Consider the following 22,936-nt stretch of genomic DNA (forward strand, 5'->3'; position numbering starts at 1 on the left):
CCTGGGTAAAAAGCTACTTCAGTGAAATAAACATGTAGGCAACTTTTTACCCAGGCTATTATTTGAGACCAGGCCACTATTCAAGACCAGCCACTATTCAAGGCAATACGGTATGTGGTGCAAGCCATTGGCGCTAGCATTGTATTTCTAGGTACAGGGGTACACTTATTGGGTCTGACATGGGCCACTACACAGGCTCATACTTCAGTTTATGGGTCACTGACATAAAAAACAGTCAAAGGAAAAGGAAAGGAGAGCAAATGGTAAAGACACATACTTTCTAATAACCACTTCAAAGACAATATTATATTAATGTATGTAGTTCAATCTTTACTATTGTGTGAACAAACTATATGTTTATATGTATTCCACTTACAACAAGAATTTAAGTTCATTAAAGAGAAAAGCATTGGTCTTTAAAACACAAATACTATAGTACTTATTGTGTTTATCGGTATAGAAACCCAGATACTTATTTACTACCAATGAATTGAGCCTAAGGGGATTTATTTCTAGGAGGTGCAAGCAGGGTTTTGATAAGAGCATTTTACTCTGGCCCAAAACCCAAACATCTACTGCTCCACCAGTAGTATACCACTGGGCCAATCAGCTTATGTTTGATGTGTATTAGTCCCAAAGCTGAACTAGTGCTGAGAAAATTGGAGCAGAGGCCATGAGCTGTGTGAGTCATTTTGTGTTCACACAGGCCAATGGAGTGCCATATTGCCTTATCAAATACCTTGGGTGCAAGGGAGTGAATATGATAATTAAAGTGGTGGTGAGGGTGTTACAATCAATCAATATAAACAAGTCAGTACAGCCATTACATGTGAAATTATGCAGTGGGCATGAGACAAAATTATCAATTACAATCATACAGCGGAAGGACTCAGTAAGCATGGCTATATCAAGACACACGGTAGTGTGTCGTGCGGCCCAAGAAGCCGGCGCGTAACACCCGTGAGTATATTGACAGGAAGAAAGAAAACGCAATTTTCGCACCTCCGTAGCTCTGTGCTTCCTTGATGAAACAAGACGATTTTTGCTGTGGACATGCCCCCCAACTGCAGCACTCCACATTCCAAATTTGAGCGAAATCGCTTCGCGCGTTCCCGAGATATGCGACTTCAAAAATTGGCTCAGTTTCTTCGTTGTTTTTTTCTTCTTATTTTTCTTTTTCTTGTCGCACACTTACAAAAACTGCTATAAAACTCGCACGCCATATCCGATTGCCTTGAAATTTGGCACACGTGGGGGATATAAAGGCGCATCTCGGTACCAACTTTGGCTGGAATACGATAAACAGGCAAAGAGTTATGAGCGATTATTCACAAAAAATAACACCAATATGTTGTCACGCCTACAGGGTAAACCGCGTATGGGAAGAAGCTGAAAATCGGTGGGTGAATAGGTTAACTATTGAACCTCAAACCTTTTGTGGTTTGAAAGAAATCGAGCTAAAAACCAGGAAGATACAACGAAAAAACCAACAGTGTGTAACAATTATGCAATCGAGATTAGCTAATAAAAAACGACTGCTTGCCACGCCTACCAGGTAAACCGCTTGGGGTAATGCTTTGAAAATCGCTGTACAGATGGAGTTATCATCTTAGAAAGGCTCTTCAATGGTGTAGAAGAATCAGACTTAAAACCACGGAGTTATAACACGAAATCCAACTTAGTGTAGCAAGTGCGAGATCGAGATACTCTAATAGAGCAGTCATCCTAATAGAGCAGTCATCCTAATAGAGCAGTCACCCGAAGAGAATTCAAGAGATCAGCTAGAAACGAGTAACCTGTATAGAGATCAGCTACAAACAAGTCACCCTGTAGAGAGATCAGCCACAAACAATTCACCCTGTAGAGAGATCAGCTAGAAGAAGTTACCTTGTAGGGAATTCATGCAACCATAGAAAGAGATAATTCAGCTAGAAGAAATCACCTTGTAGAGTTCAGCTACAAAGAAACCTCAATGTAGAGAGTTCAGATACAAAGAAACCACCATGTAGAGAATTCGTTTACAAACAAGTCACCCTATAGAAAGATCAGCTAGAGGAAGTTACCTCGTAGAGAGTTCAGTTACAAAGAAACCACCATGTAGAGAATTCATTTACAAACTAGTGACCCTGTAGAGACATCAGCTAGAAGAAGTTACCTTGTAAAGAGTTCAGCTACATAGAAACCATTCTGTAAAGAGCTCAGCTGCAAACAAATCACCTGTACAGAATTCAGCTACAAACAAATCACCCTGTAGAGAGATCAGCTAGAAGAAATTACCTTGTAGAGAGTGAAGCTACAAACAAATCACCCTATTGAAAAATCAGCTTGTAGAAGTCACCTTGTAGAAAGTTCAGTTACAAAGAAACCATTCAGTAAAGAGCTCAGCTGCAAACAAATCACCCTGTAGAGAGATCAGCTAGAAGAAGTTAACTTGTAGAGAGTTCAACTACAAAGAAACCATCATTTAGAAAGTTCAGCTTCAAACAAATCACCTGTAGAGAGTTCAGCTACAAACAAATCTCCCTGTAGAGAGATCAGCTAGAAGAAGTTACCTTGTAGAGAGTGAAGCTACAAACAAATCACCCTATTGAAAAATCAGCTAGAAGAAGTCACCTTGTAGAAAGTTCAGTTACAAAGAAACCACCATGTAGAGAGTTCAGCTACAAACTAGCCACCTTGTAGAGACATCAGCTAGAAAAGTTACCTTGTAGAGAGTTCAGCTACAAAGAAACCATTCTGTAAAGAGCTCAGCTGCAAACAAATCACCTGTACAGAATTCAGCTACAAACAAATCACCCTGTAGAGAGATCAGCTAGAAGAAGTTAACTTGTAGAGAGTTCAGCTACAAAGAAACCATCATTTAGAAAGTTCAGCTTCAAACAAATCACCTGTAGAGAGTTCAGCTACAAACAAATCTCCCTGTAGAGAGATCAGCTAGAAGAAGTTACCTTGTAGAGAGTGAAGCTACAAACAAATCACCCTATTGAAAAATCAGCTAGAAGAAGTCACCTTGTAGAAAGTTCAGTTACAAAGAAACCACCATGTAGAGAGTTCAGCTACAAACTAGCCACCTTGTAGAGACATCAGCTAGAAAAGTTACCTTGTAGAGAGTTCAGCTACAAAGAAACTATTCTGTAAAGAGCTCAGCTGCAAACAAATCACCTGTACAGAATTCAACTACGAACAATTCACCCTGTAGAGAGATCAGCTAGAAGAAGTTACCTTGTAGATAGTTCAGCTACAAACAAATCTCCCTGTAGAGAGATCAGCTAGAAGAAATTACCTTGTAGAGAGTTCAGCTACAAAGAAATCATCATGTGGAGAGTTCAGCTGCAAAGAAATCACCACTGCCCAAATTTCAAGGCAATAGCTCTTTCCAATCTGAAGTTATCAATTGTCAAAGTTGGCAAATTGGAGTGTGTGGAAGGCCCCTTTTCGCAAATCCGGTCCCATATGTATTATATATATAATTTGTACATTTACTGATAAAATATTTAAAGTACATCTACTTCATCTTTTCTTCTTCCTGTAGTAAAGAAAAAAAAATAGGTTAAAAAAGTTCCAAAGCTCGCCATAGGCCGGCTTTGGGGTATACAAATACAAAAAGAAATGAAATCTAATCCAAAACAACCAAGCTGTAAAAAAAGTGTGCGGCCCTTGAAAAGGCTATGGTGAAAAAAGATGTGAAATCCAAGGTGGCGGCCAAGAAATGGCTGTGATGGTAGGTTAATGGTAAAAATTTTAATAACGACAATTCAGGTGAATTTTTGTGCCGCTTCACAAAATTTACCTGAATTGTCATTATTAAAATTTTTACCATTAACCTACCATCACAGCCATTTCTTGGCCGCCACCTTGGATTTCACATCTTTTTTCACCATAGCCTTTTCAAGGGCCGCACACTTTTTTTACAGCTTGGCTGTTTTGGATTAGATAGTTTTTAGCTCGAAAAAGTTGATAACTTTTGCTGTACATGAGTGAAACAAAAGAAGAAGAATATTATGAATAATATGAAGATGAACAAAACAGCGAATTTCAGTTGTGTCCCAAATACACATACTATTTCCTTTTCACCTGATACTTACTAGTGGACTAATACTCATTGCAAAGAACCACCAGAGGGTTGTTTTGAGTTGGAGGATGCTTTCCAAGATGGTTTTTAGGCGTGCATTCTATTAGAGTTTATGCAACAACACAAAAACAACAACATGGGCAATCCCTATTATGAACCCACTATTGTGGTTCATGGTACAAGCAAACATTAATGCATACCATGCTGTTTACAATACATTTGCAAACAGACAGCCAAGCCTACCAGAGCCTATAGTAAGCCAGGTGGAAGAATAATATAAAATACAACTAAACAATACCAACAAACAAACATGTTGCTATTATAATCTCCTTCCTCTTCTTGTCTTTTGCAGCTGGCATGGCAACCTATGTCAGGGGAGGTCACTTTTTTGTTCTGTGTGTTATATGGAATAACACGGCTTTTTAGTCACCAGCATGAAAATGAGTAAGCATTATACATCTATGCCTTCATTCAATGGTGGTTCTACCGCCGGATAGTGCATGTCTGTACACCTTGTAGCTTTTGTGTACGTTAGTTCATTCATATTATTTATGACATAATTTAGACCGAATTCCTTATTATCTTTAGTATTTGGTTGTATAATTATCACTAGGATCGCATCACATGTCACATACAACCAAGTACGTACACCAATGCAGCAACCTATCAATGGGACATGTACAAATAGTACTAGTGTTGCCATAGCAGTATATAGTAGCCAGTGAAATAATACATGCACATACATGGGCAAGCGGTTTAATTGGTATCTAACATCACAACACTACAATTTTGATGACATACACAAAGTATGCCAGCGATAATACTAGTGTAAAAATAATTTTAAAAATTAAACATGGGAATAGAGATCGCTGAAAAAGTAACAAACAAGGGTCAAACAAGCCAACATGGTAAACACAGAGAGATCTCTATTTGGACACAATGGATATGGTAGAAACTAAGCAGATAAGTACTGAGAATGCTTCTATATAAATGTTTATTCGAGTCCAAATAGAGATCTTTGTGAGTTTAACATGCTAGCTTGTTTGACTCTGTTTCTTTACTTTTTTCAGCAATCTCTATTCCCATGTTTTAATTTTTTAAATTATTTTTATACCGACTACAATAGTTCATTTACTTTTCATAAATCCATTTATGGATAGCTAACATGACAATAATAGTTGCTAATATTACACAGTACTAAACATGTACATCAAGATAGTCATCATGTATAATAGCTGTTAAGTAGTCAGCTGAGTTAGCAAACACCAGTGTAATGTTTCATTACTATTGAATATATTTTGTACAATACAGCTTCGTTATATACACAGAACAAATTATAGTCAATTTTTACTGTTACTTAATCACTTACTTGGTAGTCGTGATTGTGAATATAGCCAAACTCACCGGCGGGCATATCATAATCACTCTCTTGTCCTTTACATGCATTAAATATCTAGAATATCATACTATCACATGATTTAATTTTTGAAATGGCAACTGAAGGCACGAGTGGGAACTTCAGAAGTATCAACGAAGATATACTAACCCTGTAGTAACCCAGGTCCCACGAAGTTTGAAACTACAGCCTATGGTATCGGCTATCCTCTGTGTTGGATCCTATGCAAAACTTTGAGTCGGTCAATGCCGAGGTCAATGCAACGTGGAAGTGGAACTTGTCTTAATAGATAGCCAGTATTGCCGTAGTAATTGTCTGACCGACCAGGTCGGTGGTCTGAAAAGTACGCATAGATGAAAGATGATGTGGATAGAATGCCATATTTCACTCACCAATAATATTTCCTACTAATCATCAGTGACAGCCGCACTACTCACAAGCCAAGGTCACAGTTTAGTTGTGTACGTGACATGCATAGGTATACATGTAGCTACATAGTAGCTGTTTGTTTTGTGTGGTAGTATGTGTATCAAGTGTGCCATAAACCAGGAAGCCTTGTATTAATTATAAAGTAGCGCCCCTGGCCTTCAGTTGGTACTAGGCTTTAATGTGAATGTGTTGTGTCAGTAAGTATACCCAATAAGCCAAAGCTGCTGTGCGATTGTATGTAATGTAGACTATCGAGCTATATGTTGAAACAGTCTCTTGCTGTAGGTCAATTGGAAGTCACGTGATGTTGAACTTCCACGATCATCGATGGATAGCTACCTGCAGGGCAAATAGTATAGCGTAGCTAGTTAGTTTATTTGCCATACACACATGTGCTCATGCAGCATTTTTTAGCACAGCTAGGTCTTAGGTACACTTAAAAAATTTTTTTTTTGATAATGTCTCACATGAATGTGAGCGTGTATTTTGTGCATGTATATCTGTACCAAGTTGGCTATGCCCAACCATCAGTTTATGGCTAGCTATGCCCCTGCAATTGTTTATTACAGAGACATTGTGTATCTGTATTTCAATTAATTTTATTGTCCTTTATCTGATGATTGTTCTTGTAGGGTAATGAAGCTCATAACAATCAAGGACTATTTAGAGCTGTACCGATATACTGATACATATCATATCAGTGGCTGATATAGAAAAGTTTATAATATCAGTGGAAGCCGATATCACTGCTAACAACAGATGCGATATATGTGACCTAATTTTAGAAAACTGTCGATATATGCATTTTTCAAAATTCATTTTATTTGTTCTTTGTTGTCTACAGGGACAGAGGAATAGACTTGCCAAGTTTCATCTTCGTAAGTTAAGCAGTGCTGGAAATACAGCACTAGACAGCCAGATGAGCAAATAACTTGATATGTACAGACACCATCAAGAAAAGAATTTACTAATACAACGGTGTATGGAATTGAATCTTGGCTCATTGAAATTTGTGAAGCCACAAAGGTATATTTTCTGTCCAAGGTATGCTTTTGTGTTCGAGAAGGAAGTTGAATTCACTGAAAAACCAACATTGGTAAATTCTTTCATCACTGCAATGTAAACAAACATCTGCAACTTTGAAACCCTTTCATGTATGAAGGATTTTTGTACTCCCTATAATCACAATGATGCCTAGGATTTATCCATTGGAGGGTTAATTCGTCCACCAGTGAGGCGATAAAAACTTGTGTAGCTTTTTTCTTCTTCTGGAGCTTGCGTTTATTACCCATTGCTTTTAAATGCATTTTATTACAAAAGTACTATTTTACGTAGATGGACGGTTTTCCTAAATTTGGTCACATATTGATATGCAATTGGCACCACACTATGCGAAGCCATATAAGTGTGAATAATTGGTTACTATTTTACTACTACAATACTTTCTAATCATACAACAAACCCAATTATAGGGTTTAGCCTGGGAAGCAACTACAAGATGAAATAAAGAACACATACACAAAAAAAAAAACAGCCATCTTTATAAGCCATTGAAATGCGGAGTAATCTGGACTATACTTGACAGGAGCATGTATTAAAATATTCGTGGCCAATTGCGGGTGCCTTGTTGTCTCAGTTGTTAATGGAGGCCACACCACCTTGGTTAAACAAGCTTAGGATTGTATCTACAGTAGTTAACATAAAGTTGAACATCCCATATTTGGTAACTCCATATCGGTATATCGGATCAGTATCGTATCGGTTATAAAATCATTTACCTCATATCGGATCGGTTTAGTTTTCTTATATTGGTACACCTCTAATACTATTGTTTTTTTCCATAAAAATTTCAGAAGAAAAAATTGTAGTATCCAGAACAGTTGGATCACAAGATCATTTTTTAACATCCGGAAATGCATGGAAGAAGTCTTCCATGAGAAAATATTCCAAGTTTTACCTTCTCAAGAAACCATACAAGGGCATTGCAAGGAGTAGTATGCGTGATGCATAGAAGTATACATTAAATATAATTATGAAGTTTAGATTTCAAAATGACCTATAAGAGTTCAAGGAGATTTCAAAGGAATTACGGACCCCTCGGGGTAGTAACTACCCCCTAGGCCTTATCATTTCCTTTTCTAGCCAACATTTCGGTTAGTATACCAATGCTGTGTCCTCCTAGACTGGCGGCACCCGCCCCTTCGTAAAAAGAGGAAGGGGTAAGGGTCAGGTCACTCTTGTAAACAAAGGTAAGCAATGTTATTACAACAATGGTGGGAAGAATGGCACGACTAACACCCAAAGTACAGTGGAACCTCTCTTATCCAGGCGGTCTGGTACCTACTACTGTCCGTATCTCAGAAATGTCCGTAACTAAGAATAACATGCTATTATGCTAAAGTGACTACAAGTAATGTTGTTATTGCTATCAGTTAGTGCTATGCAATTTAGTGGGCAGAGGGGGAAGTCACTACAGAGCAGTCATGGTCACTCCCCTGGGCTGTAAAAATGCATTATCACCTAGCAACCAAGTGGTAGTTATTAGTACAATAAACAAGCTATCAAACAGGTAAACAGCAGCCTTTAGGCTCCCTCCTTGTGCTTTCATCTAAACCAAACTTCATTATGGTCAATAAACTACAAGCCACATGACCAATTTGGGCTGTCCAGACAATGGAGGTGTCCGGATAATAGAGGTCCGGATAAGGGAGGTTCCACTGTAAGTAGTTCTTGAATTCAGTTACTAAATGGCTGCTAACACAACCAAATTTAAAGGTTATTCTTTAGGCAACATCATGAGTACATCAGTTCCAATTACAAGGCTTCATCTTTTGCTCTTGTATACAACAACCCATTGTGGACTACAAACAGCGTTAATCTTAACACATCTTCAAAAAATTTCAAGACTAACTCTTCCACACATTACATAATTCTACAGTATCTATGGTAACTCCAAAAACATCACAAAAATTTAGTAAATACCAATAACACGATCTGATTGGTGTTACCTGTTTCTGTAACACACTACAAAATTGCAATTTTGAATGCTAGAGTGACCAAGACCCTTCCTCTTTATGTGAGTGCCACCAGACTAGTATCAAACTCAAGGACCACATTACATAACTAGGACCCTTGTAGCTAGTCTGGCGTAGACAGACCTTTAAAAAAAATTTTTTTTAAAGGTCTGTCTACGCCAGACTACCTTGTGGCCTGGGTGCAAATCCATGCTCATTTTAAAAGATCACATATTTATACATGTACATCCATTCCTTGTTAATCCTGATGCCAACCGGCGGCGGGTACATAGACTCGTGTCTCGACTCACGTGACAAAATCACTTTTATCTGTCACTTACACAGGGAAGGAAAACGTTATTTTTCTCAGCCCCCCCACCAGATGGCAACAGAATGATATATGGCCAACAGCTACGCAAAAACTAGCACCAGTTCACCAGATTTCGTTGTTTGTACATTACAGGCTAGCCAGTATCGTTCAAGGTATTGTTACTAGCACACACGCCGGCATAGCCGAGCGCCGAGATAGCTATATACAAGTACCTTTATATTTGCACACACTCATTTCCATTTTTGCCGAGCGCAGTCTCATCGAGGTTTTAAAACAACATGATAACGCGTCAACCTAACAAGTGCCAGCACGAGTGTGCATGTCTGCATGTGACACGTTACTCGTGTCACTGGCGCCGGACACCTCTAAAAGAGTCGGCCGCCGCGAGACTACACACGCTGTCCAGGCGTGCGGCCCGAGCTTAATTGACTGACCATCATAATTATTATTAAAAATATTACAATACGCTAAACGTATTGGTCAACCAACAACCTGTGTTGGCAGCCAGAAAAAACAAAACTTAATTACAAAACTGAAGTAGCTACAGAGAAATTGCTAGATAAACCTAGCTACATTATAACAATTGCTGCATCTGCAACAAAAATGATATGTAGCTACAGGGATTGTCAGCTGAAAAATGGAGTATGAAGTGTTGATGTAGATACTGTTAGCAAGAGTTACCTCTCTTATTATTAACTCTTGCTGTTAGCTTATGACATAGGCGGCTCCAGGATTTTTGGTGACTGGGTTTTGATCAAAAGCACAGCTGAAAAAAAAAAGGTTGAAACCATGGCTGTTCTCCACTAAATAATATTTGTATCACTGATAAAGTACATAAAAATCTTTATTCACAACTTCATAATTTGCTACACTACATACTTTTCTGAATACTGTGACTGCTATTAGAGTGATTGACTGCTCTATTAGAGTATCTCGATCTAAACGTGACCGGTTTCTGGAAACCTCAGAAAGTAGCCCCCCTGGAGCCGCCCCTGTATGACTGATAATGACTGGCTCAAATCAATGGATGGTAAGTTATTCCAAAGCCGATCTTGATATATATTCTATTGAAATAGAAGTTCCTATAGTGTATTATTATTATTATTTATTATTTGTCAAAATGACAGGGTGGCACCAAAAGGCATAGCCTGTACAATGGTGCTTCCCTAAACACATACATTACAAAAATAACACTACAAGAACAAAGAATAACAACACAAAAGTACACTATAAAGAAAAGAAACAATAGTTACAATAAGCAAAACACACACAGAGACTTAAAAAGTTACGTACAAAAAAGATGATAAATGGTGCGACGAAAATAATTTGTGACTGGATTTTGGAAAAACGATCCAAATCGCACATTAGAAGTTCCGAGATAAACGGTTTTAAAGAATTGAAGCCAGCATAACTCTCCAAGGATAGCAAGCACGCGTATGAAATTTACACAAAAGATGCATCAATCTGTTACCTTTAAAGCCACTTCCAGTACTTGTAGCTGCTTGTACAGTTTCCCGCCAAATAAGATAGAAAATCTGAGCAGTTGGACGAGCGAAGTAGTATCACGAGTGCTCACAAAGGGGTGGAGGCTGGGGGGTGGAGGCTGGGGGGTGGAGGCTGGGGGGTGGAGGCTGGGGGGTGGAGGCTGGGGGGTGGAGGCTGGGGGGTGGAGGCTGGGGGGTGGAGGCTGGGGGGCGGCGGGGAGGGAAAAAGATAGGCCTCAAAATGGAGACAGACCACGATTGGAGTCCAGACACGAGATTACAGGGCTGTGCTGTCTCCTTAGTGGCTGATATGTAGCAAAATCAGCAGAGAACACGTCTGGCCAACATTATAAGGCTGTCCACCAGTAAACCACTGACTCTTGCCAAGCCAGGTCCTTCACAAGGCCTGAAACCGCCATTTGGGCACTCCACACCACCCAGAAAAGACGTGTGTAAAAACCAGCCTCGTGTAGTTTGAGTAGTGCTGAGGGTCAAAACTTGTAGTACGATAGTGCAGCTATCCACTGGTGGTGTTAGTTTGATTTTGCCTGATGTGCGATTTGGATCGGTTCTGTAAAATCTGGTCACATTTACAGATTTAATAGTGAGTGTATCAAATGATACAGTGTTCCAGTATTCACAAAAAAAGAATAACGTGCAGGAAGTATTACAGCAATAGTAATCATAAAAGTTAAGAGATGTTCTGTTGTTGAGGATATCATACAGTGTTGACACAGACAGATAATTACGACGATCAGTGAGACTAGGCCAACGCAGTGAATTAAGACAATCATCAGATGACTTACTCCATTTCCTGGAAATAGGATCCCACTGGCTCCCACATGCCCACCTGTAACCGTTATCAGGGGCGGATCTAGGATTTATAACAAGGGGGGGTAACTCATGATCAAGGTACTAATCTTTTGGGTGCTGGGAGGTGTGCTCCCAGGGACTAGGGGGGTCTGGGGACATGCCCCCCCACAGGAAAATTTTGAAATATAGATGGTAAAATACTGCAATTTGGAGACATTTACACATAAAATGCATATTAATTTTCTGCCTGTAGATATTTTATATACTGCCTTTATGGCATTTGCTAGTGGAAAGGTTTGGTAGGTTCAGACAACCAAGCACATGATGCACTCTCTCACAATTGCATGCATGTTAGAATAATAATGTTGAAACTGGAAAATTTTGAAATTTGAACGATACGAGATTGAATCTGAGAGCTTTTTCAATGGAAATTGTGTACCTGAATTAAGTATACCAGTACCGGTAATAACTACACAAGTAGATGAACAAGCCTTTTAAACAGACCAATGCACTGCATTGTATGTATAGGTGCAAGCAGATTTGGAAAAATTTCATAACAGAACCAACTTTTTTTCTTACACTGAATGTTCTATTAGAGTAGTTAGGTGACTGTTCTATTAGAGTATCTCGATCTTGTACACCTGAATACTGATCCGGGTCCTTGTTGCATAACCTCTAGCATAAATCTACTAATAATGCAGTGGAAAGATGTTTATAAGGTGGGTTTATGAGTATGTGTATTATTAGTGATCATGCAATTGTGCTAAGACAAAATTTCATAATAATCCTCAGGATATTGATCACTTGCAAGTAAAGCCTAAAAGTGAAGGAGGAGCTTCAGCCCCCAAAACCCACCCCCTAGATCCGCCCCTGGTTATGGTCATACAGTGGAACCTCTTTTAATGGACCCTCCCTGTAAAGGACACTGTACATTTAACCTCCATATAAAGGACAGTTACTGAGGTCCCTATAGACCTTTACCAATACAATTTTACCTCTGAAAGAGGACAACCTCCTTATAACAGTAAAATTTTACCAAAGTTGATTGGTCCCAAAGTGTCCGTTAAATAGAGGTTCCACTGTATATATTAAAATGGTAATACATGATTGAGATACTCTAATAGAGCAGTCAGTCAAATATTCTGTCATGCTATTGAGAATCCTCCACAGTTGCTAAGTATGAAAAAGCAAGCATCTGCAGCACTATCCCATGCATCAACACAGCACACTTAACCTGCTAAGGATATTAAAATTTTTGTAGATGAAATGTACATGTGTATGCCGTTAATATTGTTCTATAGGCTTAAAATTAGCTGAAGTACTCAGGATTTTCATCCCCATACAACTCTTGATCAATGTATGATGTGCATAAAACTACTTTACATCAAAATTTTCAGTCCTGAAACATGATAGCTTCTGCCCCCCCCCCCCCCCCCCAGCTCCATTATATAGCTACCTACTACCCTGATGCACCCCCTTGCCAAACCCTGAATCCATCCATAAACGTGTAGCATCCATGTACAAGACACATCCTCAATACACTTATAGTAGCAAGATAGCTACTGGCAAGTGATTCTGATAATTTTTTTTGTTACTGGATTTATGTCGTGAAAATGTGTAAGTACATTAACTACATGACTTTTCCCCAGTTAGAACTAGAAGGTACAGTCAAACCTCTCTAATCCAATGCTCAATGGGAGCCATAAATTTTGCTGGATTAAGGAGGTTGTATTATCAAGTCACCTCTGTAATCCAACATTGTACAATATCCAGAATTATGTTGGATTATGCAGTAAATTACAGGTGAAACAGATCACACAATGTTTTTAACATGAATTAATTTTAGAATTTGCAAGTATTACAACTTTTTTTCTATTACTATCAACCAATTAAATATTTTGATTGCTTAAAAATTATTCTCTGTAATTTTTTTAATGCTGCTATTAATCTCTGTCAGATTACAAAGGTCAAAAACAATGTATTTCCAAGTCTAGAGAATCAAATTTTGTGTCAGATTACGGAGTACAGAGGTGTCAAATTACAGAAGTTGTTTTCTATACAAAAGTGTCAGTAAATGACATTTTAGTCAGATTAGAGGGGATTCTGAATTAAGCAGGTGTCAGATTAGACAGGTTTGACTGTATAGTGCCACCTTGCCAGTTTGCACTTTCATAAAAACCTTCATTTCTTCCTACTAGATGAATATTAAAATACTTTGCAGTTACCTATATAGCAACAGTTTACTATCACAAATTTTTGTTTATATAATAGTAAAACATTGTCGTTTTCATCATGGATCTGCAACCACTGTCTACAAATTAATGTTGATGGAAATCACAATCTCATAATACGTATAGGCTTTTGAAGGTGCTAATCAAAGTTTGTCAAACTAAAACAGGGTCAGAACCCAGAGATTTTGACTATAAACAAATTACTATGAACCTGTAAGGATTTTGTGATCCATACAACCACATATGATGGATTTTAAAAACTATTCTTGTGATCAAAGTTCATATCATTCAGTAGTCTAAACAACAAAATGATTACATAGTTTAACATGAGGTCAAGTAGCTGCAGTAGTTTCATGTTGTTCTCTAGTCATGGCTGCTTGACTGCCAGTTTGTTTCTGCATACAACTACGAGCAACTGACTCAAATAACCTACAACAGAACAATCACCAAACACCAAAAGATAACAAGGCTCACTTCTCAATCTCAGGGGCACAGTGGACAAACTCGTGATTCCAAAACTTGTAGGTAGGATTCTTAATGAGATCAATAAATGTAATCAGTAGACCCCAAGGATGTGGCCTGTTCACTATTAACCTCTCCAGTAACACTCTATCATATAATATGAATGAGACAATCATGTCTTCATTTGCTAAACTAACCTGGTGATCTGTTCCTGTATAGCTTCAGTGTTAGCTTCAGCAAATAATGATAACAGAGCACAACTAAAGTAGTGTGTGTGACTGTTAGGATATCTCAACTGGTTAGCAATAGCATTGAGGAATAAATAACGGCCTACACACAGACAAGCGAAAAGATGGTCACTCATTTACATGTGGTCTAGTACTTACCCTCAGTATCAAGGTCGACTAGTAAGTGTTGGAAGATGTCCATATGAGCAGTGTATGCTATTGTACTGGCTGAAGGTGTGGAGCCTTTACTGTGTATATAAGCTATTGCTTGTGTACCGACAAACAGTACTAAAGCATTGATCAATGATACATTGTACTGGTTGCCTGGATCAGTAGATATCTGTAATAGAGTTACATGAGAATGAACAGCTAGTGTCATGTCCCCATTGGGTACCTGTAGCTTGCTCCGTAGCTCTGATAAGAAAGTGACAGGACTTCTTGACTTGATGTACTCATTTAGATCCTTTAGTAAAGGAAATATGTTACAGCTAGCTACATAGTACAGCAATAAAGTCTAGTAACCTTTTTCAAATTCTCTGGTATGATGCTCTCATAGTTGGATACAATACGAGGAGCATGGGCAATGTCAGGTAACATTTCAACCTACACAAATAGTGATGGTTGAAGTACTCATGTGACTTGTGGAGGTACAAACCTTCAGGCTGGGTGTAAAGGGGTCTGGTAGTCTCATGTTTCGTGGGAAGGCACTGAGGATAAGGTTCCTCATTTGAATACAATTGGGAGGGATGACGTCACAGAAGGCAAAGTGATAATCACACAAGAACTCAGGGAAGTCATGTAGTAGCACCAGCAACACTCGCAGTGTTCCCTAGAAATTGAATTAGAAAACTGGAGCCTCTATCACCTGCTGTTTACCTTGTATAGAAGATGAGTTGGTTTTGATAGTTCTGCATTTCTCAAAAATGGTGCCAAAAATTTAAACAAACTGATCAATAGCTGCTGGAACATGGGCCAACCCTGTACAAGGAGAACATGAGACAGTACTTCATGTCTTCTCATAATAAACAACGTACCTTCTTTTGTGGGGTCTGTAGTAACAATTTGGTGATGAAGATTCTGTGAGAGACCAACTCCAGCCAGGAATACGCAAATCCTGGAGCTCGTGAAGGCTTCAGCAGTAGGTAAGTAGAACTATACAATGAAGAAGTACAAAGTCTGTACACTGACATGTACGTAAGCATACAGTATGGTACCATACAGCTTACTACATATCCCTAGTGTGTATAGTGATACATACCCAAATGCCTGTAGTACTGGGAAGATGATAGCCTCGAAGACAGGATCAGAAGTGGTGAGGTCAGTCAATAACATTATGAAGAAACGATGGTATGGTAACTGGTGGAACTCTGTAGTGTGAACCTCATGATCTTGTACCAGTACATGAGCTACTGTACCCAGCACCTGCACAGCAACAATAGGAAATATGATTTAGTCCTCATACTCGATTTCCAACACTAAGCATAGGGAATACCCCTGATATTCTCACCTTATTGACAAGGTTGATTTTGGTCACATTGTTTGTTGATTCACCAGAAAACCTCACCAGTACAACTACCAGCCTCACAAATGCATCCATCGTGTGGTAACACTTAGCCCTGGCCAGTGTGGGATTAATACTCTGCAGATAGTATAGTTAATACACCAACAAACACAGTATGGTAATACTTACTGGATCATTCAGAGTGCGGTAACACAGCTCCACACACATCTCAATACTGATACGGAAGAACCGACTGAGAAGATCTTCCGACTTGAATATCCCTTGTTGTTGTAACTAGAGAAAGAATAAACAATTATCCCCACACTACCAAATAATAGAGTATTCACTGAGCCACAAAGATTATGATATAACACAGACATGTATTACACAGTACATTACACAAATGTACACACAGCCATGCATTACCCTAGCCACATAGGCAGCATATATCTTGTCTCCTTCCTTAAACATTCCTGGCTGATGGTAGTAACGTACCCACTCTGATAACATATACTCCACCTAGGGGAGATTGTACAAATGTGATTACTACTGACATCAGCACAGACACATCAACAAGCATAAATGCCGGCATGTGAACACACACAACATGTGCAAATACACAGGTACACACTGACAATAGGACAGGTACTACCATATTCCAGTAGTATACACACCACACCTTCTCATATAGTCCAGGAGGATCATCGTAGTCGTGTTGCATCATCAGTCCATGATGTAGTACTGAGGTGGGACCACCTGGTGCCTTGTCCAGTTCTCCCATTCCTTCTGCTGCTGCTAACATGCCCAGACTACTACCTGATCCTGGGGCTGCTGACATGAATGATGGTGGACGAATACCATGTTCTATCCTGAATTGTTCCAATAGCTGAGCAGAACTGGAATAACAAGTGTAATAAATATTAACTAAGATGGTAAAAGCTTCCTACCTCTCTGGAAGATGCCTCATGTTGGCTACCAGCCTTGTCAGCATTTCTTTTGTCTTCTTGAGATCGTTCTGAAATTACAATATGAAATACTAACAAATATACAATGTAGTACATCACACACATGCACACACACACACGCACGCACGCACGCACGCACACACACACACACGGGATAACTTACATTAGCATCAGTGATGGGAGTGTCCCTCTTCTCAGCTGATATTAAGGCAGTGACTAGTTTGATGGTACAACTAAGTGCAGCAAAGTTGCGTCCTGTCTCGATTGACTAAATAACACAACAACACATAAATAACATAAACACACATCATAGTAGCCATTATGGACACATTATAATAAAGATATCTGAATTCTGAACACCCAACTTTTTGGTAATAAACAAATGGTACAAACTAAGGATTTTCTGGCAAATACACACAAACAGACCTTGCATAGGAAAACATCAAGTTCTTTAATCTCAACCAGTTGTGTGCCAATAAGTAGTATGAGAGCTCTGGGAGTGAACTTGAGTTCATCACGACACTCCAGTAACATACGAGTAACATGTCTAACGGTAGACCAAATATAGTAATGATATCATACAGGGTTTAACTGTTACCTGCAGGCTGCTTGAGGTCCCAGTGCTCTGGGTTCTTGTAGTAGTCTCAACACTAACAAGTGAACATCTCTGAAGCGGACAAACAACTCTGGATCAGTGGGAGGAGAATTCATTCCTTCTAGGAGCCCTTCAAGGCCCTGTGAAAAGTAGATAATGAAAGAAAGACAGGTATGAAGGAACATGAATGTACACATGCATAGGCACACACACGTACACACAACACAACACATACACACAGACAAACATATTCCACACCCTCTGTAGCAGATTTAGTGCAGTCAGTTGAGACTGAGTGATCCTCAGTTGCATCACAAGTTCCAATAATGAGTTCATCTTCATCACATGCATGTTATTAGGAGGAGCCAGTGTACTCCTCAAGTGTTGGTTAATCTCCCTAATACACTTGTCCAGTAATAACAAGAACTCCTCAGTAGGAACAAACTTGAAGAAAAAAAAAAAAAACATCAATACAATGGTAGGTACATACAGGGTCACACCTCTAGTCTCATGAAGCCTCCTTCTTTAGCACCAGCTGCTGATAGTGATGGTGCTGAAGGAAGGAATCCTGGAAGGCATATGGCAAACTCCTCATAGACGGCAGAGTGTTGTAAAGAAGCACCTCCAACCTGTGACAGTAATATACAACAGTGTGTAACACATATATACGAACACAAAATGTTAGATCACAAGAAATACCACATGTAAACATGCTTCTAGTTAAATAATAGTGTACAAAAATACAATGAATCAATCTTATGAAGATCACATCCTAAATTTCAAAGTTCAAATAGAAGAAGTATACCTCAAAACTATTTACCTCTCACAAGCAGAGAAAAGAAGCTATAAACAAGCTGTTATATTGCTTTGAATACAACTATTTACCTTTAGACGTAGCTGTTCTGGCATTCTCTCAGCTTGATATGTTAACACTGTAGGATCACAATATCTTCTTCCTTCACTACGAGCAACTTTGCGCAGTTCATAATCCTACGAACACACAAGAATAAAAACAGTGCCACTTTAACCTTTCAAGGTCACACAACTAGACAAATATGTGATTGCCTCTGTGAAAACCAGTCTTATAGCCTGTCAATATTTTCTAGTTTAACTAATCATTACTTATTGAACTATCAGTTTAAAATTCTGCCAGACAATAATGGTACGTAAAAACTACAATAAGACCAAATACATTATATTAAACCTTTTGCAAGTAATTATTAAGCCCATGCAGTTTAAGCCCATGCAGTTGTAAAGGCTACAAAACAAGACTGTTTTTGTATAGATAATCTTGTGTTATTAGTGTAATCAGTAGCTTACAGTGGTCATCCTCTTGTCCATCTCACTGACTGCCTTCTCCACTGCAGTCTTCTGGATGAAAGCTGATGCCAACTCAGTATTGTCTGCAGTAAGTTGTTGACAGGCTTGATCAACCAGTGTCTTCTGATCCTCTGATGGACTCTGTGGTGAGTAAATTAGTTGATGGTAACTATCAATTTCAGCAACACATTTTCATATGGCCATTGCTTGAAAATTATCTCTTATAGCATTAATCATATGGTACACCATACTACTCATCTCTTACCCTCATGACGTTGGACATGCTGGCCTTGAGGTTAGCACTGATGGCTAATAATAGCGGCTCTCTGGATGTGATCATTGCCATCCCAGCTGTGAGGTTACGGACAATGTGATGAGCAGCTATCCTCATACGAGTCTCATCAGGATCAAGTGCAAAATCCTGTATAACAAGAACATGCATACAGGATAATATAGTGTATGTGTTGCGTGTGTGGACTGGGCAAGATACTTTACTCATATTGTTCAAGTGCACTTAGCTATTAAAATGGAACCTGGTGACCTGGTGTCAACTAGGGAAGCAACCTACCATCAATGGGTGTGCCTGGTATTAACTGGGAAGCAAATGACAAACTATCCTTGTCTTATGTAATGGGTGAAGGCCAGCTGAAAATTGCAGTGCCCATCCCACACCTTCACATGTGAGACTCTAGCAGGTTACTAGTCCTGCCCCAGAAGAATTTGCCTACTGTGACTCATAGCACCTGAGTAGTGCATAGGTGTGCCAGTGTTAATCTTCCAAATTGCACATCAGTTAAAATCAAACTAACACCACCAGTGGCTATCATACTACTAGTTTTGACCCTCAGAATACTCAAGGTTGGTTTTCACAACCGTCTTTTCTGGATGTTGTGGCAAGCTCTAATGGAGGTTTCTGGCTTTGTGAAGGACCTGGCTTGGCAAGAATCCATGGAATTAATGGTTTGCTGGTGGATGGCCTGATATTGTTGGCCAATAATGTTTTTTTCTGTTGATTTTGCTGCATATCAGCCGCAAAGAAGCCAGTACAGCCCTGTAATCTGATGTTGTGTCTGGACTCCAGTTGTGGTCTTCCTTTATTTAGAAGTCTTTCTCTTGCCCACCCCACCACCCACCACCCTTTGTTAGCACTCATGATTCTACTTCACTAATCCAACTGCTCAGATTTTCTATTTTATTTGGTGGGAAACTCTACAAGAAGCTATAAGTCCTAGCAGTGGTCTAAAAGGTAACAGACTGATGCATCTTTTTTATTCGTGTGCTTGCTATCCATGACAAGTTATGTTGACTTGAATTCTTTAAAACCATTTATCTCGAAAACTTATAATGTGCAATTAGGAACGTTTTTCCAAAATGGAACATTTTTCCAAAATCCAATTACACATGTATGCATCATTGTGGAATACAACTCAGCACCTTCTTCACGATATTCTCAGCAGTGGTCAGTGCAATCTTAATAGACCTCTCCACAACTGGTGCCAACAAGTCTTGAACTGCCTTCTCAATAGCTGGCCTCACCATCTGCTTCAACTGTGGAAACTGTTGTAACAGCACAATCTACACAATAGAAAATCACATTAACAAACTAACAAAGACACTGGACTAGTAGTTAATACTGTACATTAACACCATGATTTGAGTACTTACAAGCTACTAACGGTAACTCACTGACCTGTGGGTTAACCTGAATGTGTTGACTTAGTCCAGCTATTGATGTGATGTTGATGTCATCAAAATGGAATCTCGGTTGTGGTGGTGGAGCAGGGGAGGGTTGGTTACGCCCTTGGGACTGTCCCTCCTCAGTCACTATGGGAGTGTTGGTTACTGTGGGTGGTGTTGTTGGCAGAGCTATGGGATCAAAATTTTGGTGTAAACAAAAAAAAAACTTTACTGATTATTTAAACAGAGAAAAGAGTCAATGAAAAAAAGCCACAAAGCTTTGTGGGTCTTACAGGTTCCTGGTATTTATTAAAACATTTCACTTACGCTGTGATGGTGATAAAGGTGGTTTTATAGCAGACAGCTGACTTGGTCCAGCTGGTAGATGATCACTCTTGAGTAAGTTACTTGGTTGAAGCTCCTAATACACATCACATGTGCTAATCTAATGTTAGCCTCAGTGTGGCTTACTTTGAGATCCAATGATAAGTGCTTGCAGAGGACCTCTACTTCAAACTTGAGATTAAGCTGGACAGAAACAGACACACACATGTAATAAACATTCAATGATTCTGTGTTCAATTGATGAGCCTTTGAAGCTACTACAAGTCCATAAAGAAACAATACACATATCTACATACACCATACATGTATGCTACCATACACTACAAAGTAAGGATTACTGTACACTGTATACAATACATACTCATTTCCTACCTTCACATCAGGTACAGCATGTAGTTCAGATAATAGTGACATGATCCCCATCACCCAGGGGTTGGGGGGCTTGAATACCTGAATGATAACAACATCTTGTTAAAATCAAATGTACTACTCATGTGTGTGTACATGATCAAGCTGCATACTCACTGATTAAACTATACTGTATGTGGTATGATTGGCAGGGTTTAAATTTGGCATTGTTCACCAAAATAAGATTCTGCTAATATACTTTGGCTATGGAAATCAGTCATTTGCTAAATTCATAGTCCACCAATATGCAATTCACCAAATATAATGTCTGCACATGTATACAGTATAGTACTGGATACACAAAGTGATTGTGGGTTTTAGTTTTATCTACTCTTACAACCATACACAACCATACACAACTAGTAAACAACTACTAAACACAGTCTATGGGTTTGTTAACATGATGTTTGATACAGTATATCTAGGAACAGAATCATACAGTATGATAGTAGTACTGTATAGTAAGTACCATGGACAGTAGCACTTTCTCACAACCAGAAACCAGCTCTCTATTGAAAGTGTTTAGGGTCATACTGAAGGCACCTTGGAGCTTTACTACAATACTGCCAAGGTACCTTGAAGGTATTGTGAGACTAGCTATAAAATTATTAAAAATTTATTATTCAGTGGAATTTTCTGCTACTATACTGACTGATTAAGTTACTGACGCCTTCACACAAGCATAACACAATAACAGCTAAGGCTATGGGCTTGTTTATTTCACTATTAGATGTCACTTCAGAGTCTTTTGGCATACAACAGTATGTGTAATACACGTATCATGTGCTTACGTTTGTCCTCCTTCAGTATCCCATTTTTTTCACTGATAGTGCAAGGTGTTGATTCATGATAGCTTACCTTATTGTCTGTACTTTCTGTACTGACTGGATTGGTTGCAGACATGTTTCTTGTGCATTTCAATGCAAAATAAATCTTAATACGTGTGCCTGGAACCGTAATCTTTCTTTTCCAGTTAACCTATTGGGAGAATTTCTGGTCACACTGAAGACACTTTTGGGCTTGATTATACTGCCAAGGTGCCAGGTACACAAATCCTTTAATTCCCATCAACAATCTCTACTTCAATAAAAATTATGATTGTGGGTTTAAGTTTTTTTTGGTAATTGGAGTGGGTTTGGCCTTTGTAGTATAAATGGTGCTGAAATCGATCTGGATCGAACTGAAGCGATCTCATCCAGAACAACCTGTAGTATAAACAGGCTGTAAGTTTACCATAACCAGTTCAGATCACAAGATAAACCTGACTAGCTACTGTAGCTAAGACTGTAACATGTATTTTTTTCACAAAGTTTAATAATTTGGTTCCAAAATCAGGCATCACAGGATTATCCTGTAGTGATCAACAATAACAGAATTGTCAACATTATACACACACCAAGGTCATTGCTGGTATTAATTGAGATTGTATAGAAACAATGTGATAATCTGGTTACATACATATCAAGGAATAGTTCTACACAGTTTAACAGTAATTAGTAACAGTGTAACTGAGTGTTTATCTTATGATACAAAACTACACGTTCCACCATACTTTAATTTTGCAATTATCGAAATATCAAGATAATAGTAAACTGCTGCACAAATATGACGGCATTCTTGTGAGAAAGATCATTGACCAGTTTTGGCAGTAAACAATAATTATCAA

At 38.8% G+C, this 22,936-nt stretch overlaps 1 protein-coding gene across 4 annotated transcripts in view; it reads right to left on the reverse strand.

Annotated features, from left to right (window-relative positions):
• Positions 1 to 14,017: 14,017 nt before the first annotated feature.
• Positions 14,018 to 22,936, reverse strand: part of LOC136264019 (CCR4-NOT transcription complex subunit 1-like) — a 55,574-nt gene continuing 46,655 nt past the window's right edge. For all 4 annotated transcript variants that reach the window (XM_066058693.1, XM_066058695.1, XM_066058694.1 and 1 more), the window contains 28 exons: positions 21,235 to 21,312; positions 20,989 to 21,045; positions 20,845 to 20,938; positions 20,531 to 20,706; positions 20,275 to 20,415; positions 19,106 to 19,261; positions 18,841 to 18,981; positions 18,406 to 18,510; positions 18,021 to 18,149; positions 17,779 to 17,964; positions 17,524 to 17,660; positions 17,352 to 17,472; positions 17,089 to 17,193; positions 16,908 to 16,975; positions 16,640 to 16,856; positions 16,387 to 16,479; positions 16,150 to 16,254; positions 15,967 to 16,098; positions 15,718 to 15,881; positions 15,494 to 15,611; positions 15,336 to 15,437; positions 15,115 to 15,288; positions 14,982 to 15,062; positions 14,854 to 14,922; positions 14,619 to 14,799; positions 14,430 to 14,562; positions 14,245 to 14,379; positions 14,018 to 14,199 (listed from right to left, as the gene is read on the reverse strand). In XM_066058693.1, coding sequence (XP_065914765.1) covers positions 14,103 to 14,199; positions 14,245 to 14,379; positions 14,430 to 14,562; positions 14,619 to 14,799; positions 14,854 to 14,922; positions 14,982 to 15,062; positions 15,115 to 15,288; positions 15,336 to 15,437; positions 15,494 to 15,611; positions 15,718 to 15,881; positions 15,967 to 16,098; positions 16,150 to 16,254; positions 16,387 to 16,479; positions 16,640 to 16,856; positions 16,908 to 16,975; positions 17,089 to 17,193; positions 17,352 to 17,472; positions 17,524 to 17,660; positions 17,779 to 17,964; positions 18,021 to 18,149; positions 18,406 to 18,510; positions 18,841 to 18,981; positions 19,106 to 19,261; positions 20,275 to 20,415; positions 20,531 to 20,706; positions 20,845 to 20,938; positions 20,989 to 21,045; positions 21,235 to 21,312 — 3,495 coding nt within the window. In that variant the 3' untranslated portion in view covers positions 14,018 to 14,102. The remainder of the gene's footprint in view (positions 14,200 to 14,244; positions 14,380 to 14,429; positions 14,563 to 14,618; positions 14,800 to 14,853; positions 14,923 to 14,981; positions 15,063 to 15,114; positions 15,289 to 15,335; positions 15,438 to 15,493; positions 15,612 to 15,717; positions 15,882 to 15,966; positions 16,099 to 16,149; positions 16,255 to 16,386; positions 16,480 to 16,639; positions 16,857 to 16,907; positions 16,976 to 17,088; positions 17,194 to 17,351; positions 17,473 to 17,523; positions 17,661 to 17,778; positions 17,965 to 18,020; positions 18,150 to 18,405; positions 18,511 to 18,840; positions 18,982 to 19,105; positions 19,262 to 20,274; positions 20,416 to 20,530; positions 20,707 to 20,844; positions 20,939 to 20,988; positions 21,046 to 21,234; positions 21,313 to 22,936) is intronic.

Source organism: Dysidea avara, chromosome 8 (assembly GCF_963678975.1).
Source record: "Dysidea avara chromosome 8, odDysAvar1.4, whole genome shotgun sequence".
NCBI lineage: Eukaryota > Metazoa > Porifera > Demospongiae > Dictyoceratida > Dysideidae > Dysidea > Dysidea avara.